General features: G+C 42.1%; 1 protein-coding gene across 1 annotated transcript in view; it reads right to left on the reverse strand.

The window, feature by feature from the left end:
* The window catches only part of LOC135539461 (voltage-dependent N-type calcium channel subunit alpha-1B-like), a 183,754-nt gene that overhangs the window by 56,981 nt on the left and 106,451 nt on the right, over positions 1-20,322 (reverse strand). The window contains exons 8-16 of the mRNA XM_064965362.1: positions 15,063-15,178; positions 14,671-14,726; positions 13,823-13,907; positions 12,144-12,353; positions 11,803-11,915; positions 11,567-11,679; positions 11,312-11,443; positions 2,156-2,228; positions 1,919-2,036 (exon numbers count right to left, since the gene is read on the reverse strand). Coding sequence (XP_064821434.1) covers positions 1,919-2,036; positions 2,156-2,228; positions 11,312-11,443; positions 11,567-11,679; positions 11,803-11,915; positions 12,144-12,353; positions 13,823-13,907; positions 14,671-14,726; positions 15,063-15,178 — 1,016 coding nt within the window. The remainder of the gene's footprint in view (positions 1-1,918; positions 2,037-2,155; positions 2,229-11,311; positions 11,444-11,566; positions 11,680-11,802; positions 11,916-12,143; positions 12,354-13,822; positions 13,908-14,670; positions 14,727-15,062; positions 15,179-20,322) is intronic.

Consider the following 20,322-nt stretch of genomic DNA (forward strand, 5'->3'; position numbering starts at 1 on the left):
AAATTGCTACAGCTGCACCATTGAGAGCATTCTGACTGGTTGTATCACCGCTTGGTATGGCAACAGCTCTGTATCCCAATGTGGGGCCAAGCTTTCTGCCATCTAGGACCTCTATACCAGGCGGTGTCAGTGGAAGGCCCTACCAATTGTCATAGACTGTTTTCTCTGCTATGGCACGGCAAGCGGTACTGGAGCGCCGAGTCGAGGTCCAAATGCTCCTTAATGCTTCTACCCTCAAGCCATAAGTCTGCTGAACAATTAATAAAATGGCTACCTGGACTATTTGATTTGACCCCCTTTTTTTACGCTGCTGCTACTCTGTTTATTATCTATGCACAGTCACTTTACCCCTACCTACATGTACATATTACCTCAATTACCTTGACTAACCTGTACCCTCGCACATTGACTTGGTACCCCCTGTATTTAGCCTCGTTATTATTATTTTATTGTGTTATTTCTTTGTTTGTTAGTATTTAGTAAATCTTTTCATAAAATTGCATTTCACGGTAAGGTATCGGTTTGGACATGAGGCTGCAGCCAATATGCATATCACCTACACTTTGACATGTAGGCTTTTTATTTATGTACATGAAAAATAGATTTGAATATTATTCCAATGTTAGCCTCTCTGATCGGAGGAATTGTTTGACATTGTGATTTTAGTTCGATTTTTTTATACTTTTCTTTTCGGACAATTGAAATCTATATTGTTGTCCAAGACAAGAGGACAAGTGTTAATGTCAAGCCCTGCTATACAGTATACACTGAGTAGACAAAATATTAAGAACACCTGATCTTCACATGAGATAGACTGACCAGGTGAATCCAGCTGAAAGCTATGTTCCCTTATTGATGTCACTTGTTAAATCCACTTCAATCAGTGTAGATGAAGGGAAGGAAACAGGTTAAAGAATCATTTGATTGCGTATGTGTGCCATTCAGAGGGTGAATGGGTAAGACAAAAGATTCAAGTGTCGTTGGACAAGGTATGGTAGTAGGTGCCAGTCGCACAGGTTTGTGTGAAAAACTACAACAGTGATGGGTTTTTCACGCTCAAGTTTCCCATGTGAGGGCCTCCCGGGTGGCGCAGTGGTTAAGGGCGCTGTACTGCAGTGCCAGCTGTGCCATCAGAGTCCCTGGGTTTGCGCCCAGGCTCTGTCGTAACCGGCCACGACCGGGAGGTCCGTGGGGCGACGTACTATTGGCCTAGCGTCGTCCGGGTTAGGGAGGGCTTGGTCGGTAGGGATGTCCTTGTCTCATCATGCACCAGCGACTCCTGTGGCGGGCCGGGCGCAGTGCGCGCTAACCAAGGTTGCCAGGTGCAAGGTATACCCTCTGACACATTGGTGCGGCTGGCTTCCGGGTTGGATGCGCGCTGTGTTAAGAAGCAGTACGGCTGGTTGGGTTGTGTATCGGAGGACGCATGACTTTCAACCTTCGTCTCTCCCGAGCCTGTATGGGAGTTGTAGCGATGAGCTACTACAACAATTGGATACCACGAAAAAGGGGTAAAATAAAACAATTAAAAATTTAAATTAAAAAAAGTTTCCCATGTGTATCAAGAATGGTCCACCAAAGGACATTCAGCCAACTTGACACAACTGTGGGAAGCACAAAATGGGTGGTGTTCCTAATGTTTGGTATACTCAGTGTATATTTAAATTCTTATAGTGTACAAATCTGTGCCAAATCATGTTACTATCACAGGCCTCCTGATGCTTATACAGAAGTTATCATTCATTACTCATTGTGTACTTATTCCTCGTGCTATTATATTTTTTTTCTCTCTGCATTGTTGGGAAGGGCCCATAAGTAAACAATACACTGTTCGTCTACATCTGTTGTTTACGAAGCATGTGAAAAATACTATTTTATTTTATTTAATCAATGCAGGTTGATCATCTAGAGAGGATACAGTTTCCAAACAGGGTGAGAACGATGAAGTAGATAGAGGAGAACATTCCCCACTGAACACCCCCCTGGGACTCTATCCCATGATACATCACAGCATTCCAGTCCTCTCCTGTCAGAATCTAGGAGACACAAACATATTGTCACAGATTTAGCTAATGGTATTAAAGTAATTACAATATAAAGTGATTTTCAAAAGGCAAACAAAGCACAACTTCATTGAGCATTTTGTAAACATCACCTGGAAAACTGTGAGAATGGCTGCTGGAAAGGTGTCGAAGTTTGTTGTTGGTGTCTCCTCTTCAAAATTAAACCTGCAGTCGGAAACACAGATTAGAGAGGTTGTTAACTTTGAGCTATGCCTGGCTATCACACAGGTTCACACTATATTTTATAATCCCTCATCACTTTTGTGACCATTGAAAAATGTAGAAGAATCACACTTAGTAATAATATATTATTGCGTTGCTCCAGCAACAATATTTATAGTACATCTTGCTACTTGTCAGAGCCCTAACAGCTTGGTTGGCTAACGTAAACCTCTCCGTCAAGGCTGATCTCACAGCAGAACACATTCCTAGCTAATGGGGAGTTGAAGATACATTTATGCTAATCTTGATATCCTGTATTGCTATGTGAGAATCTACAGGGACCTCATTACACTGTCCAACAATGAGAGTGATATAGAAAGCAAACTAAATGTGTCTTCTCTCTGCCTGCTAAAATCCTTGGTGCATATACAGACATTCATTAGTACATATCTCATTAGTTTCCCAACTAGAGAAAAGACAATGCAGGTCAGCATAAAACCCTGTTTAATCCACCCTACTGTAAGGTAAAAATATGTGCAACTGTACAAGTGAATCATGATAAAATACCAAATATAATAGCTAAATACAATAGAACACAATAGATAAAACAAGTGACTTCGGGTATAGTGTGCATCTAATACTGTATGCATCTCACTATGCATCTCACTATGCATCTCACTATGCATCTCACTAAATGTGTTTCTTTTCTTTTCACTGGAACAGGCATGATGTTAAATATACACTGAATGTACAAAACATTATTTATCCTTCATTATATTTCTCAAACACGACTGGCATTTAGCCTGTATTTACAGTGCATTCGGAAAGTATTCTGACCCCTTGACTTTTTCCACATATTATGTTACAGCCTTATTCTAAAATGGATTAACTGTTTTTCCCCCTCATCAATCTACAGCCATAATGACAAAGCAAAATCTGTTTTTTTTTTTAGAAATGTTAGCTAATTTATCAAATAAAATAAAAAAAACTTTACTCAGTACTTTATTGTAGCATCTTTGGCAGCGATTACAGCCTTAAGTCTTCTTGTGTATGACGCTACAAGCTCGGCACACCTGTATTTGGGGAGTTTCTCCCATTCCTCCCTGCAGATCCTCTCAAGCTCTGTCAGGTTATATGGGGAGCGTCACTGTACAGCTATTTTCAGGTCTCTCCAGAGATGTTCGATCGGGTTCAAGTCCAGGCACTGGCTGTGCCACTCAAGGACATTCAGAGACTTGTCCTGAAGCCACTCCTGTGTTGTCTTGGCTGTGTGCTTAGGGTCGTTGTCCTGTTTCGAAGGTGAACCTTCACCCCCAGTCTGAGGTCGAGAGCACTCTGGAGCAGGCTTTCATCAAGGATCTCTCTGTTCTTTGCTCCGTTCATCTTTCCCTCCACCCTGACTAGTCTCCCAGTCCCTGCCGCTGAAAAACATCCCCACAGCATGATGCTGCCACCATTATGCTTCACCGTAGGGATGGTGCCAGGTTTCCTCCAGACGTGACACTTGGCATTCAGGCCAAAGTTCAATCTTGGTTTCATCAGACCAGAAAATCTTGTTTCTCATGGTCTGAGAGTCTTTTAGGTGCCTTTAGGCAAACTCCAAGAGGACTGTCATGTACCTTTTACTGAGGAGTGGCTTCCATCTGGCCACTCTACCATAAAGTCCTGATTGGTGGAGTTCTGCAGACATGGTTGTCCTTCTGGAAGGTTCTCCCATCTCCACAGAGGAACTCTGGAGCTCTGTCAGAGTGACCATCGGGTTCTTGGTCACCTTCCTGACCCAGGCCCTTCTCCCCCGATTGCTCAGTTTCGCCTGGCGGCCAGCTCTTGGAAGGGTCTTGGTGGTTCAAAACTTCTTCCATTTAAGAATTATGTAGGCCACTGTGTTCTTGGGGACATTCAATGCTGCAGATTCTTTTGGTACCCTTCCCCAGATCTGTACCTCGACACAATCCTGTCTCTGAGCTCTACGGACAATTCCTTCAACCACATTAATTGGTTTTTGCTCTGACATGCATTGTCAACGGTGGGACCATATATAGACAGGTGTGTGCCTTTCCAAATCATGTCCAATCAATTAAATTTACCACAGGTGGACTCCAATCAAGTTGTAGAAACATCTCAAGGATGATTAATGGAAACATGGTGCACCTGAGCTCAATTTCGAGTCTCATAGCAAAGGGTCTGAATCAAATCAAATGTTATTTGGTGTAGACCTTACAGTGAAATGCTTACTTACAAGCCCTTAACCAACAATGCTGTTAAGAAAAGTGTTAAAAGTATTTACTAAAATAAACGGAAGGAATGTTTTTTAATTAAAAAAAAAGAAAAATAATAAATACTTACGTAAATAAGGTATTTCTGTTTTATATTTATAATACATTTGAAAAAATGTCTAAAAATCCCTTTTGCTTTGTCATTATGAGAGATTGTGTGTTGTATTGATGAGGAACAATTTTAATTTCATCAAATTTAGAATAAGACTGTAGCTTAACAAAATGTGGAAAAAGTAAAGTGGTCTGAATAGTTTCCGAATGCACTGCATGTAATTAAAAGTCTCATTAAAGTGTTCAGGCTCCTCCCTCATATCAGCATCAGTTTGGACACAAGGCTGTAGTCAATATGCATATCATCTACACTGACATGTAGGCTTTTTTTATTCATGTACATGAAAAATAGATTTGAATATAATTCCAATGTTGGCATCTCTGATTCAATTCTAATCGAAGTAATTGTTTGATATTGTGATTTTTATCACTTGTCCATTTGGACAACTTAAATGTAAAAGTGTTTTACTTTCCTGGACAAGAGATAATGTCAAGCCCTGTTATAGAGTATAGACTAAGTATACAAAACCTTACACCTGCTCTTTCCATGACATAGACTGATCAGGTGAATCCAGGTGAAAACTATGATTCCTTATATGCCACTTGTTAAATCCACTTCAATCAGTGTACATGAATGGGAGGAGACAAGTTAAAGAAGGATTTTTAAGCCTTGTGACAATTGAGACATGGATTTTGTATGTGTGCCATTTAGAGGGTGAATGGGCCAGACAAAATATTTAAGTGCCTTTGAAAAGGGTATGGTAGTAGGTTTTCACGCTCAACAGTTTCCTGAGTGTATCAGGAATGTTCCACCAACCAAAGGACATCCAGCCAACTTAACACAACTGTGGGAAGCATTGGAGCCAGCATCCCTGTGGAACGCTTCAACTGCTTGTAGGGTCCATGCCCTGACAAATTGACATTCTTCTGAGGGCAAAAGGGGTGCAACTCAATATTAATAGGGTATTCCTAATGTTTTGTATGCTCAGTGTAGATGATATTTAAGAGTGCATAGTGCATAATGATTCATGCACCTGGATGGAGTGCCTCAGCTCAAGTCGATTTGTCTAGTATATACAGTACCAGTCAAAGGTTTGGCCACACCTACTCATTCCAGGGTTATTCTTTATTTTTTACTATTTATAATACAAAAAATACATATATATGGGATTCTTCAAAGTAGCCACCCTTTACCTTGATAACAGCTTTGCACACTCTTGGCATTCTCTCAGTCAGCTTCATGAGGAAGTCACCTGGAATTAGTTGTGTTGTGACAAGGTATTCTAGGTGACTTCCTCATGAAGCTGGTTGAGAGAATGCCAAGAGTGTGCAAAGCTGTAATCAAGACAAAAGGTGGCTACTTTGAATAATCTCAAAAATAAAATATATTTAGATTTTTTCAACACTTTTTTGGTTACTACATGATTCCATGTGTTATTTCACAAATTTGATTATTATTATTCTACAATGTAGCTAAATAGTAAAAATAAAGAAAACCCCTTGAATGAGTAGGTGTGTCCAAACTTTTGAATGGTACTGTATTTCCTGAACAGCTTTGAGGGGTCAGGCTTTGGCTGGATCTGGCTGTGTGAAGCAGCTTCACAACAACTCGTCCTTAGTATATGTCTGATTGAACACTGCACTGCACTGGAAGAGCCTGAACAACACAGACTGAACACTGCACTGGAAGGTCCTGGACAACACAGATGGAACACTGCACTGGAAGGCCCTGTATACCTTATACTGACTGAACACTGCACTGAAAGAGCCTGAACACCACAGACTAACTGAACACTGCACTGGAACAGCCTGAACAACAAAGACAGAACACTGCACTGGATGGGCCTGAACAACACCCATCCTGATTGAACACCTCACTAAAAGGGCCTGAAAACACACACACTGACTGAACACTGCACTGGAAGAGCGTGAACAACACACATGATGATTGAACACTGCACTGAAAGAGAATGAACAGCAGATTGACTGAACACTGCACTGAAAGAGCCTGGATAACACAAACTGAACACTGCACTGAAAGAGCCTAAACACCACACAGCCTGATTTAACCTGTTGAGTGTAGGGGGCAGTATTTTGATGTTTGGATAAAAAATGTACCCAAATTAAACTGCCTATTTCTTAGGCCCAGAAGCAAGAATATGCATAAAATTGTCAGATTAGGATAGAAAACACTCTAAAGTCTCCAGAACTGTCCAAATATTGTCTGTGAGTATAACAGAACTGATATTGCAGGCAAAAATCTGAGGAAAATCCAACTAGCAAGTGCCTCTTATTTTGAAAGCTCCCCGTTCCATTGCATGCCTCCCCTCCATTTAAAGGGATATCAACCAGATTCCTTTCCCTATGGCTTCCACATGGGGTGAACAGTCTTTAGACATAGTTTCAGCCTTTTATTTCTGAAAAATCACATTGCGTCAGTGGTTGGCTGGATGCCAGCAGAGTTTTGGATGCGCAACAGCTTGGAGCAGACATTTTCTCTCTCTCTTCTATTGAAAAAGCTACGGTCTGGTTGAAATATTGTTGATCATTTATTGTAAAAACAACCTGATGATTGATTATTAAAAACATTTCACATGTTTCTACGAACTTTACGGATACTATTTGGAATTTTTGTCTGCCCCGTTGTGCCCGCTCGAGCCTGGGATTTCTGAACAAAACGCGCCAAACAAATAGGGGTATTTTGGATATAAAAATAATCTTTATGGAACAAAAGGAACATTTATTGTGTATCTGGGAGTCTCGTGAGTGCAAACATCCGAAGATCATCAAAGGTAAGCGATTCATTTTATTGCTTTTCTGACTTTCGTGACCAATCTACTTTGCTGTTAGCTGTTTGTAATGCTTTGTCTGCTGAGAGAAATGTCCTTACCTAAACGCTTGGGTTGCTTTAGTTGTAAAGCTTTTTTGAAATCTGACACGTCAGGTGGATTAACAACAAGCTATGCTGTGTTTTGCTATATTGCACTGGTGATTTCGTGAAAATGAAATATTTTTTGTAATTTAATTTGAATTTGGCGCTCTGCAATTCAGCGGATGTGGACGAAAATGATATTGGGTGCGCCAATAAGTTTTTAACACTGCACTAGAATGGCTTGTACAACACATATGCTTTAACAAAGTTAACCATTTTCACCGTAGTGTCCAAAACATCTTTCAAGCCATCAGGCATTCCTTTGGCAGCAAGAGCCTCTCGATGGATGCTGCAGTGTACCCAAGTGGCGTCGGGAGCAACTACTTGCATGCGCGTTACCACTCCACTATGTCTCCCTGTCACTACTTTTGTGCAATCAGTACAGACACCAACACATCTTGACCACCCTAGTCCATTTGATGTCACAAAGCTGTCCAGTGCTTTCAAAATATCCTTTCCTGTTGTCCTGGTTTCCAGAAGAGGATGTCTTCCTTAATTGACCCCCCATAAACGTAACAGACATATACCAGGAGCTGTTCCAGGCCCGCCAGGTCTGTTGACTCATCCAGCTGTAACGCATAGCATTAACTGGCTTGTATGCAAAGCAGTAATTGTTTCAAAACATCTCCTGCCATGTCACTGAAACAGTGTTGTTTGATGGAGCCATTGTCTGTATAGTTTTTTGGGCCTTTTCCCCCAGCATTGTCCCAGCCATATCCGCGACAGCAGGTAGAATTAAGTCGTCCACAATAGTATGGGGCTTGCCTGTCCTAGCCACTCGGTAGCTCACCATATAAGACTCTTCCAGCCCCTTCTTATTAAAGGTATCTGTTGCTTTTATACATGTCTTACCACTCAAAAGTCATCTTAATTCTCGCTCAAAAAACTCCTGTTGTATTTTTCAAATTGGCATGATTTGTTTCTAAATGTCTGCACAAGAGTGAAGGTTTCATCGAGTTGTGAGATAGTACTTTTGCACTTTTGATATAACACACTGTGGCTGAGGAAAGGCACTACTCCCAATATAAGTGAACTTCAAATCAATGTATTTCAAATCAAATCCAAATGTATTAGTCACATGCGTCGAATACAACAGGTGCAGACCTTACAGTGAAATGCTTACTTACGAGCCCCTAACCAACAATGCCGTTAAAAAAATACAGATAAGAAGAAGAGATAAAAGTAACAAGTAATTAAAGAGCAGTAGTGAAATAACAATAGCAAGACTATATACAGGGGGGTACCGATACAGAGTCAATGTGAGGGGGCACTGGTTATTTGAGGTAGTATGTACATGTAGGTAGAGTTAAAGTGACTATGCATAGATGACAACAGAGACTAGCAGTGGTGTAAAGAGGGGATGGGGGGGCACTGCAAATAGTCTGGGTAGCCATTTTACTAGATGTTCAGGAGTCTTTTGGCTTGAGGGTAGAAGCTGTTTAGAAACCTCTTGGACCTAGACTTGGATCTCTGGTACCGCTTGCCATGCCGGTAGCAAAGGAAACAGTCAATGACTAGGGTGGCTGGAGTCTTTGACCATTTTTAAGGCCTTCCTCTAACACCGCCTGGTATAGAGGTCCTGGATGGAAGGAAGGTAGACCCCAGTGATGTACTGGTCTGTTCGCACTACCATCTGTAGTGCCTTGCGGTCGGAGGCCAAGCAGTTGCCACACCAGGCAGTGATGCAACCATGCTCTCAATGGTGCAGCTGTAGAACATTTTGAGGATCTGAGGACCCATGCTAAATCTTTTCCATCTCCTGTCTTGATGTGCTTGAACCATGTTAGTTTGTTGGTGATATGGACACCAAGGAACTTGAAGCTCTCAACTTGCTCCACTGCAGCCCCGTCGATGAGAACAGGGGCGTGCTCTGTCATCTTTTTCCTGTAGTCTACAATCATCTCCTTAGTCTTGATCATGTTGAGGGAGAGGTTGTTGTCCTGGCACGACACGGCCAGGTCTCTGACCTCCTCTGACTTCTAGGCTGTTTCGTCGTTGTCTGTGATCAGGCCTACCTCTGTTGTGTCATCTGCAAATTTAATGATGGTGTTGGAGTCATGTAGTAATGAGTGAACAGGGAGTAAAGGAGGGGACTGAGTACGCACCCGAGGGGCTCCAGTGTTGAGGATCAGCGTGGCGGATGTGTTGTTACCTACCCTTACCACCTGGGGGCGGCCCATCAGGAAGTCCAGGATCCAGTTGCAGAGGGAGGTGTTTAGTCCCAGGGTCCTTAGCTTATTGATGAGCTTTGAGGGCACTATGGTGTTGAACGCTTAGCTGTAGTCAATGAACAGCATTCTCACATAGGTGTTCCTTTTGTCCAGGTGGGAAAGGGCACTGTGGAGTGCAAAAGAGACTGCATCATCTGTGGATCTGTTGGGGCGGTATGCAAATTGGGGTGGGTCTAGGGTTTCTGTGATGATGGTGTTGATGTGAGCCATGACCAGTCTTTCAAGGCACTTAATGACTACAGAATTGAGTGCTACGGGTCGGTAGTCGTTTAGGCAGGTTAACTTAATGTTCTTGGGCACAGAGACTATGGTTGTCTGCTTGAAACATGTTGGTATTACAGACTCGGACATTGATAATGTCAGTGAAGACACTTGCCAGTTGGTCAGCGCATGCTTACATTACACGTCCTGGTAATCCGTCTGGCCCTGCGGCCTTATGAAAGTTGATCTGTTTAAAGGTCTTACTCACATCGGCTGCGGAGAGTGTGATCACACACTCTTCCGGAACAGCTGGTGCTCTCATGCATGTTTCAGTTGTGTTTGCCTCGAAGCGAGCAGAGAAGTAGTTTAGCTCGTCTGGTAGGCTCGTGTTATTGGGCAGCTCTCGGCTGTGCTTCCCCTTGTTGTCCGTAATGGTTTGCAAGCCCTGCCACATCTGACGAGCATCAGAGCCGGTGTTGTAGGATTCGATCTTAGTCCTGTATTGACACTGCCTGTTTGATGGTTCGTCGGAGGACATAGCGGGATTTCTTATAAGCTTCTTATAATCTTCCGAGTCCCGCTCCTTGAAAGCAGCAGCTCTAGCCTTTAGCACAATGCTTATGCTGCCTGTATTCCATGGCTTCTGGTTGGAGTATGTACGTACGGTCACTGTGGGGACGATGTCATCGATACACTTATTGATGAAGCCAATGACTGATGTGGTGTACACCTCAATGCCATCGGAGTATGGATGCGGGCCTTACTTTTTAGAATAATTTATCAATTTTGAGCAAACAGAAGGAGCAGCAGCTACGTTTGGCTACATACGGACCGTTAGTGAAATTCCCACAAGAGAGTAACAATTAATGTGATTGGATGTTAATTATTTGACTAGCCTACTTGTATTTGACATTGTGATGTTATTTCGCTGAACACTAAATGGTTTAATGTTTTTTTTGGCAATGAAACGAGGCTACTCATTTTATGTGAATCACATTTTTATTTGGCGTACCCCCGACAGCACTGCGCGTTACTCTGGGGGTACCCCAGTTTGGGAATACCAGTTTGGGAATACCAGTTTGGGAATACCTGTACTAGAGCAACAATGTAATGTAGTGAAAACAACTTGCATCTATATTACATTACAAGCTAAATGGTCATGCTAACAATAATACAACTGGCTAATAATACAACTGGCTAATGGGTATTACAGTACAGTGCGTGTTCTGGACAGGACCTTTTTACCATCGATGACCACTTTGGAAACAAGCGTTATAAGTAACACTTTTAAGTGATATCCTCTGGGTCCATATTGTACATTTTGTTGTATATGTCTGTTACCCAAATCAATTAAGTTAAATTCAATACTATGAGAGGCACTGGAGATTGACTCACATTCCCCCAAAGAGCTGCATGCCCAGTAGGGCGAACACCACGATGAAGAGGAAGAGGAGGAAGAGCAGGCTGATAATGGACTTCATGGAGTTGAGTAAAGAGACCACCAGGTTCCTCAGAGAGTTCCAGTACCTTCAGGGACACAGGAGAAGGACGAAGAGGGGGAATAAAGAGAGGATAGCACTACATGTATAAGATTGTGTCATGTAAAGTTATCATGTCATGTTTAGGATGACAGCGTAACAGATCACTCACTTAGTGACTTTGAAAATCCTGAGCAGACGGAGAGCTCTCAGGACGCTGATGCCGTAGGAAGCCCCAGGTTTCACAACTGCCCAGATCACCTCAAAAATACTGCCTATAATCACCTGGAAGGAGAGTACATTGAATTACTTAAAATGTGCTTCTCCTTAATGCAATGCAATGTAATGTAATTCTCTACAATACAGTTTTCAGCAGTGCCGGTTTTATTGAATTTTAGTCTCACTCACTCCAAAATCAAAACAATTGAAAGAGGAATGGAAGTAGTTCCTAGGTCCTAGTCCATACATTTTCATGGACATCTCAGTCAGAAACAAGCCCAGGAATACAAACTCTGCCAAATCTGCCGGGGAGAGGTAAAACACACAGATAAATTCACTGAGTCAAATATATCTTCACCCTGATGTCTGAAGTGAAGGCACTGATTAAATATGACGAATACACTATAGATTGCATTGTACAAACAGCAAATAAATAGAATGACAGGTTTGGTTGGTGTTGGTGGAGAAATCAATGGTAATGTACAGTATTCCCTCCCATGCAGGGGGGGGGGGCATTGGGCAGGACTTACACAGCGCATAGGTGAGCCACTCAGGCTGGTCATAATGAACAATGGCCACACACAGTGTGTTGAGGCCCACCAGACACAGGACTGTCCAGTAGAAGCTCTGGGCCTTGACCAGGCGTCTGATGGTGAAGCGGAGCCGCTTCTCTTTCCTCCGGAAGTAGGAAGCACTGTCGTTCTTGCTGCTCTTCAGGCTGGCCCGGGTGAATGGAGAACCTGGGGGAGTAGCCTGGGTGAATGCAGACCCTGGGGGAGCAGCCCGTATGAACGGAGACCCTGGGGGAGCAGTGGGGGGAACAGCACACACACACTGGACATAAAGTCGCACAATCATCAATACCGTATTTCTCATTAAAATCATTTTAATGTAACTTGATGACCTGAAGGTTTTCACTTGGTGGGGACAGCCTACAAACATTGTTAGACACAATGAGAGGAAAAATAACAACATTACAGCTAATAAACCCCAGCTCTGTACTGTGGCTAAAACAAACCACAGCATATAATGCCAAATACAGCAACTTCTATGTAAATTAGAGGTCATTTATAATATGACCAATTGCAGATTGTTCTTTACATTTCTCTTTAATAATGATGCATCATATTGTTCAGATGGACAGTATCCTTCTCAGTGTCCTCCTGGCTAGTTCATGGCATCCTTAAAGAACCCTGTGCACTGCCCTCCTCCTTTCTCCTACATCTCCCAGCCCCTGTACCATAATAAACCCTCTGTAACTTAAATTAGTGGGGCTGGACCAAAAGAATAAAGGTGAAAAATGGTTTCATTAGCATCTTGTTAGTGGCCCAGCAGAAGAGGGAGAATCATAATTTCCTGGGCTATTTTCTTCTCCAAATCTTACTCTGTGTGAAGCATCATAGTACCAAGTCAGGCTTGCCCTTTTCCTTTCTAATTTTCACTCTCTCCCTCCATCTCCCTCTCCTTCTCTGTGTCATTTCTCTTTTTCACTCTCTCCCTCCATCTCCCTCTCCTTCTCTGTGTCATTTCTCTTTTTCACTCTCTCCCTCCATCTCCCTCTCCTTCTCTGTGTCATTTCTCTTTTTCACTCTCTCCCTCCATCTCCCTCTCCTTCTCTGTGCTATTTCTCTTTTTATGGGATTCTAATACTGAGCCAAAACACACAATTTATGTGCAGTGATGCAGATCAAATTAAGGAGTATTAATAATCACTTATGCAGCAGGACTGAGGAGTTCAAACACATAGTAGTTAGCAACCAACCGCCAAGAAGGAGAGAACAGTTGGAGATGACTTTATTATTTTTTAATAAGAGTCTATTGCAATGCTTCTATCATTAGTCTTTCTTAAAGGTCACTTGTCTAACAGAATAGACAAAACCAGGAGTCATTATGTCACATAATGGGAATAATAGGAAGTGTAGTTACTTATTTAGTTATAAAGGCTAATATTCAACCCAAATTGATACATATTGTAGGCAATTGGCCCAATACCGCTGAAAAGACAAACTACTAAAAATACAAAATTATTTAATATGCAACATTATTCAATCGAAGGACAGTTTGAAAAAATATCGTTCCAGACTTGCAGTTGAGACTGACATTAGAGACACGAGACAGCCAGTACAAAGGTAGATCAGTATACAGCAGTGAGCAGTGTGAAAGCTAACAGGTTGGTTGAGAGGTCAGAGGTCACGGGCATTGGCCTTACCAACAGATGAGATGTCAGTGAAGTGGTCTTCGCCCTCCTCAGCGTTGATCAGGTCATTCTTGCTCTTCTTGGCTCTTTTTAACACTGAACACACATTAGAACAATACTGTAGGGTTAGCAGTACTGATGGGTATGACATCGGCTCTCAGAGAATTAAAACCCTTAGCCTACAATTTCCACACCCCCGCAGAATTCTAATTAACATCATACAAAGATTCCCATCCAAATCCATCTGTTTAAGCTAGAGATATCTGTTTTTTGCATGGGCTGCTTAGACAGGGCTTAGACTCTAGAGGGTATTAATACAGTACTTCCATCAGATAACTCACATTCAAAAAAGCAGCCCACAACTTGAACCCTTCACATTTATGACAGCTTGTGAAACAGCATCTCATGAGAGGCCTCTTAGGTCTTGTTGGCGCAATAGACCATTCAAACTTGACTGGCAACACAGCCCCCTCACACACACTCTCCCAGGCAGGCTCTCTCTGAACTGTAGCACTGTGCACCTCTCTCCTGTTTTAATCAAATTTACATGTTGCCCCAACACCCATAATTACTGTGGGTTCACACTCGGGCTGTGATTCATTCTGTGCTGGGCTAACAAGCAGCAGCACAATATCTAAATCAGAGAGGGTGGGTGGCATCAGCCCAAAGCCTGACATAGCCACAGCCAGAGAGGAGCCTGGGAAGACAGTCCTGGGCAGACACAGGGAGACAACACAGACAAATCTCATCCCCAATGTCCTGAGTTTTCCCTGATCAGATCAGGCGGTCTGAGCAGCCTAAGTCAGGGCCCGAGTATACCCTTCACCTGGGTTGTTGTGTTTCCTCTTGTACCACGCTCCATCCAGTGGAGACATCTCTTCAGCATGCTTGTCCTCCTCTGCCAGCATCACCTCCTCTGAAACAAATACATAGCCACACACCATAACATGAACACACACACACGCACGCACGCACACACAGATTTCCAAACCATCAGCATAGTTAATATTACATATCATAAAACCCTAGGACTAATGCTATGTCAGCATAATGTAATATACTGTATATTTCTAGGTCATATAGCTAGATATAAGAACATGTGCGGTAGATTACTGCATAAGGTATCAACTCCCATTTGCCTGTAACTAGCAAAATCTGAAGCAGTACTTAAGTAAACTTAAGTAAACTTAAGTATTAGAGTAAAGTTAAAGTTTTAAAAGTAAAAGCGAGAAGGAGTAGAGGGCAGTCTGACCTGCCTTGCATATCCATTCCAGGTATCCAGTCAGCTCCCTCTCGATCTGCTGCTGCCTGCGAAGCTTCAGAAACTCCTGCCTCTTCTCCACACGCTCACGCTCCTTGGCAAACTCCCTGCGGGGACAAACACACACACTTATCGGACAAGCCTGGGAGCAACGCACACAGTTGTAGCTACAGGTCAGAGCCTGGAGCACTCATCTGCTGACAGCAGTCTGCCTCCCAACTGTGGAACTGGCTGTGAGTGAAACCTTTTGGAGAGACACTTCTAGTCTTTGCTTCCTCTACATTAAAAACTTCAAAAAGTATGATTTGCGAGTCCATATTGCCAATACAGTCAGGGGTGTATGAAAACATCAGATCTCTGTGGTTACACCATGAAGCAATCATATTTCTGACACAATCTGATAATATCTTGGAACAACAAGCAGCCCAGTTTCCCTTGCAGAAAGACAAATAGACAAACCTATTTAATAAACAAACATTTACCAGACACAGGCCCAAAGATCATTAGCTGAAAGATAAAGTTTCCTACACTGTACAGTAAAGGACAATATACTGTAAATGCACTCTACACAAGTGTTTTCCAAACCCTGGCCCTCGAGTGCCCCAACAGTACACCGTTTCATTGTAGCCCTTGACAAACACACCCACATTGAGGGCTTAATGATTAGTTGAGAAGTTGAATCAGGTGTGCTTGTCCAGGGTTACAATAAAAATGTATACTGTTAGGGATACTGTAGGACTAGGGTTGGGAAACACTGCTCTACACAATGCATGCAATTACACTTTGGAAATCAAACGAGCGTCATTCATTTGCATCAGTGCTTGTTCCGAATGCACTCACACCATAGAACCGTCAATTTAAAAAACGCTGAAAGGTGCATGTGGTGGTTTGTGTAACCACAGACCCATAACTCATTATCTAGTCAATTAAATAAGCCCATTTAAATTATTATTATACAGGTGCATCCTGGGAATAAATAGGCCTACTGCTGATTGGGTAAAGGTTGGATTACCAAGACTCATTAACCTGCACTGTGAAGCCACAAACAGAACATCACTGTTGCCATCTCCCTGGATTGAGTAGCTGAGGTTGAGGACATGCTTTTATTTATCTTCCTCCTTCCACCCACAACTTCTCTGTGTGTAGTACTAGCTCCTTAAGACCTGTTAACGGAGGGATGGGAGGGGAGGGAGGAGGACAGAGACACAGAGAGAGAGAGGGACAGTAGTGAGACAGAGAGAGAGAGAGAGAGAGACGGGGAGAAAGAGAGAGACAGGGACAGGGAGAGAGACAGAGAGGGAGAGAGAGAGATAGGGAGAAAGAGAGAGATAGGGAGTAAGAGACAGAGATGGGGAGAAAGAGAGATATAGGGAGAAAGGTCCACAAATACCATCTAGACACCAATGCCATAGAGCACACAAAAAACTATACCAACCTCGGCCTAAACATCAGGACCAATTCGACATCCCAATTAGGATCTGCCTAAAAATACTTGAATCAGATACAGTTAACCCATTGCTCTTTATGGTTGTGAGGTCTGGGGTCCGCTCACCAACCAAGAAGAAACAAAATGGAACAAACACCAAATTGAGACTCTGCATGCAGAATTCTGCAAAAACATCCCGGTGTACAACATAATACACCAAATAATGCATGTAGAGCAGAATTAGGCAAATACCCGCTAATTATCAAAATCCAGAAAAGAGGAATTCTACAACCACCTAAAAGGAAGCAATTCCCAAACCTTCCATAACAAAGCCATTACCTACAGAGAGATTAACCTGGAGAAGAGCCCACTAAGCAAGCTGGACCTGGTGCTCTGTTCACAAACACAGACCCCACAGAGCCCCAGGACAGTACCACAATTATACCCAACCAAATCATGAGAAAACAAAAATATAATTACTTGATACATTGAAAAGATTTTACCAAATAACAGAGCAAACTTGAACGCTATTTGGCCCTAAATAGAGAGTACACAGTGGCAGAATACCTGACCACTGTGACTGACACCAAATTAAGGAAAGATTTAACTATGGATAGACTCAGTGAGCATAGCCTTGCTATTGAGAGAGGCCGCCATAGGCAGACCTGGCTCTCAAGAGAAGGTGGGCTGTGCACACTGCCCACAAAATGAGGTGGAAACTGAGCTGCACTTCCTAACCTCCTGCCAAAATGTATGAGCAAATCAGAGACACATGTTTCCCTCAGATTACACAGACCCCTACAGAATTTGAAAACAAATCCAATTTTGATAAACTCCCATATCTATTGGGTGAAATACCACAGTTTGCAATCACAGCAGCAACAAGAAAAGGGCAACCAGTGAAGAACAAACACCATTGTAAATACAACCCATATTAATGTTTATTTATTTTCCTTTTGTACTTTAACTATTTGCACATCATTATAACACTATACATAGCCATAATATGACACTTTATATGTCTCTATTCTTCTGAAACTTTTGTGAGTGTAATGTTTACTCTTCATTTTTGATTGTTTATTTCACTTTTGTTTATCTATTTCACATGTTTTGGCAATGTAAACATATGTTCCCCATGCCAATAAAGCCCTTTGAATTGATTGAATTGAGAAAGAGAGATTTTAGGCTGGGTTTCTGTACAGCACTTTGTGACATCAGCTGATGTAACAAGCAATCACGCATAGACACATTTTGCAAGCAGCACGGAGCGCGCACAATATCAAACTGCTCAGAGCTGGGATACTATGCCTGAAAATGGGAAACTGTTTAAAGCTAAAACTACAGTATAATAATAAAGGACCTGGAAAATCTAAAGAAACTGTAGCTTACATATCACACACAATATAAGCAACAAGAACATGAGTCAGAAGTCAAGGTTCAGACCAAGTGGTACAGTATGTGAATATTGATTTACAGCTGTACAGCTGTGAGTTGTGGAGCAACAGGACACAGCATGACTGACAGATGGACATTACCCTGCTGGGAAGGATCTGAAAAACCTGACCTTCTACTCCACACAGAGGAAAAGTTGGAGGATGAAAACAAAAGGGAGAGAGAGAAGGTGTACATTTCTATTGTGTATTTCACTTTAGTTTATTATCTACTTCACTTGCTTGGGCAATATTAACATATGTTTCACTTTTTTTTTCTTTAACTAGGCAAGTCAGTTAAGAAAAAATTTGTATTTTCAATGATGGCCTAGGAACAGTGGGTTAACTGCCTGTTCAGGGGCAGAATGACAGATTTGTACCTTGTCAGCTCGGAGATTTGAACTCGCAACCTTTCAGTTACTAGTCCAACACTCTAACCAATAGGCTTCCCTGCCACCCCATGCCAATACAGCCCTTGAATTGAATTGAGAAGGGGGGGTAAGAGAAAAATATTAAAAGCCAGTGTTGTGCCTCAAGCTGGGCTGTCTGTGGCACTCCCTTTGTTCTAATCAAAGCGCTCACAGAGTAAGCTGATGGGGTGATTTGGGCAGGAGGGCGGGGGACATTAAGAGGAGTGATGAGATAAAAGATGAGCCTTGCTGTCTCTGCCCGCTGCTCCTGGGGCTGTGGCCTCTAACCCCTGTGTGTGGCTGCAGCCTTGGCCCCGGCCCCCTGCAGGACAGACAGTGGCCTTTAGAATATGACACAGCCCTGTCACAGTGCATCAGTGACCTTTATCCCTTCTGACCACAGTAAACACGGCTGACATGTTTTGGTATCCTTCCCCAGATCTGTGTCTCGACACAATCCTGTCTCTGAGCTCTACGGACAATTCCTTTGACCTCATGGCTTGGTTTTTGCTATGACATGCATTGTCAACGGTGGGACCTTATATAGACAGGTGTGTGCCTTTCCAAATCATGTCCAATCAATTTAATTTACCACAGGTGGACTTCAATCAAGTTGTAGAAACATCTCAAGGTTGATCATTTGAAACAGGATTCACCTGAGCTTAATTTCGAGTCTCATAGCAAAAGGTCTGAATACTTATGTAAAAAAAATATTTCTGTTTTAAATTTTTTATGAATTTGCAATAATTTCTAAAAACCTGTTTTCACTTTGTCATTATTGGGTATTGTGTGTAGATTGATGAGGAATCAAGTTTATTTAAAACCTCTTAAATGTTAAGGCCCCATATTTGGGGACCCTATTGGATTTGTTTTATTCAATTCATTATGGTATGAGAACAGTAGCCCCTATTTGCAAAAGCAAGGTGTCTGCGGAGAGTTGAGTATATTGGCTATTGATCAGTATCTTAAAATATTTGGTGTGAATTACTACCATACATGGGCATACAAAATTATAAGGGCAGGCTGAGCTGATGACCTTATTTCAAGATGGCTGCTACCTACATTCCGTTTAGCATTGTGAAGCATAAACAAAATAAACACGGAATACGTTGATACACACCAAAAGCCGGGACTCCATAGATCATGAGGATGTCTTATTTGTCTGCCTGGGACCTATCGTTATTGATCACCAGACCCGAGAGTCAAAATGTTTATTTTACACAGCGTTTTCACCAAATATCTTACAAGATAAGCTTCCATTTGGTCTGTGTTTGAGCTATGGCTACATGAGGGGTATCAAATGAATCCCTATGTTGGTAGGAACAAATATTACCTATTGCCGATGTTATCTGATGATGTATGACTTAATGGACACATTGAATGTTCACATTCGCGTCACATCTTTGAGCATACAAAATATGACGATACCTGCTTACTCGCTGTAGGCATCCATTACACAGGGGATTGGCTACTGGGGCACCTTGACAGTCTTGTAGCCAACGAGATAAGCTTTCCAGAGATATGCAGTTGACCTGTGTGGGACAAAGCAAGGCCTAGAACCTTTTATGCATACCGCAAACTATTACTACCGGGCTCAGAGACAAGATGCACCAAGCACGATTTAATTTAATTTCTTTAGCATAAAATATAGTTTCTCAAGGGTGAAAAAAAGGTAAAAATGAAGAATATCAAACAGGAACCTAAAAAGAAGGCAGCTATGAATAAGTATACCGACATAGAAACTTTGAATAAAATACTGGAGTCGGACACGGATTAGGGGAGCGATTTGGACAACGAGAATTTCGACTCGGACGACGAAGATTGCTTTCTAGAAGGATTGGATCCACTTTTAGATCTGTAAGTAAATTATCTTCATGACTTTATATAGCTAATTTACTATATGTATTTCGTTTTTTACAAGTTGTCTGCTTTTTGTGCTTTGGATTTAGTTTACATAGGCCATTGTAACAAGTAATTTCAATGTT

Source organism: Oncorhynchus masou, chromosome 1 (assembly GCF_036934945.1).
Source record: "Oncorhynchus masou masou isolate Uvic2021 chromosome 1, UVic_Omas_1.1, whole genome shotgun sequence".
NCBI lineage: Eukaryota > Metazoa > Chordata > Actinopteri > Salmoniformes > Salmonidae > Oncorhynchus > Oncorhynchus masou.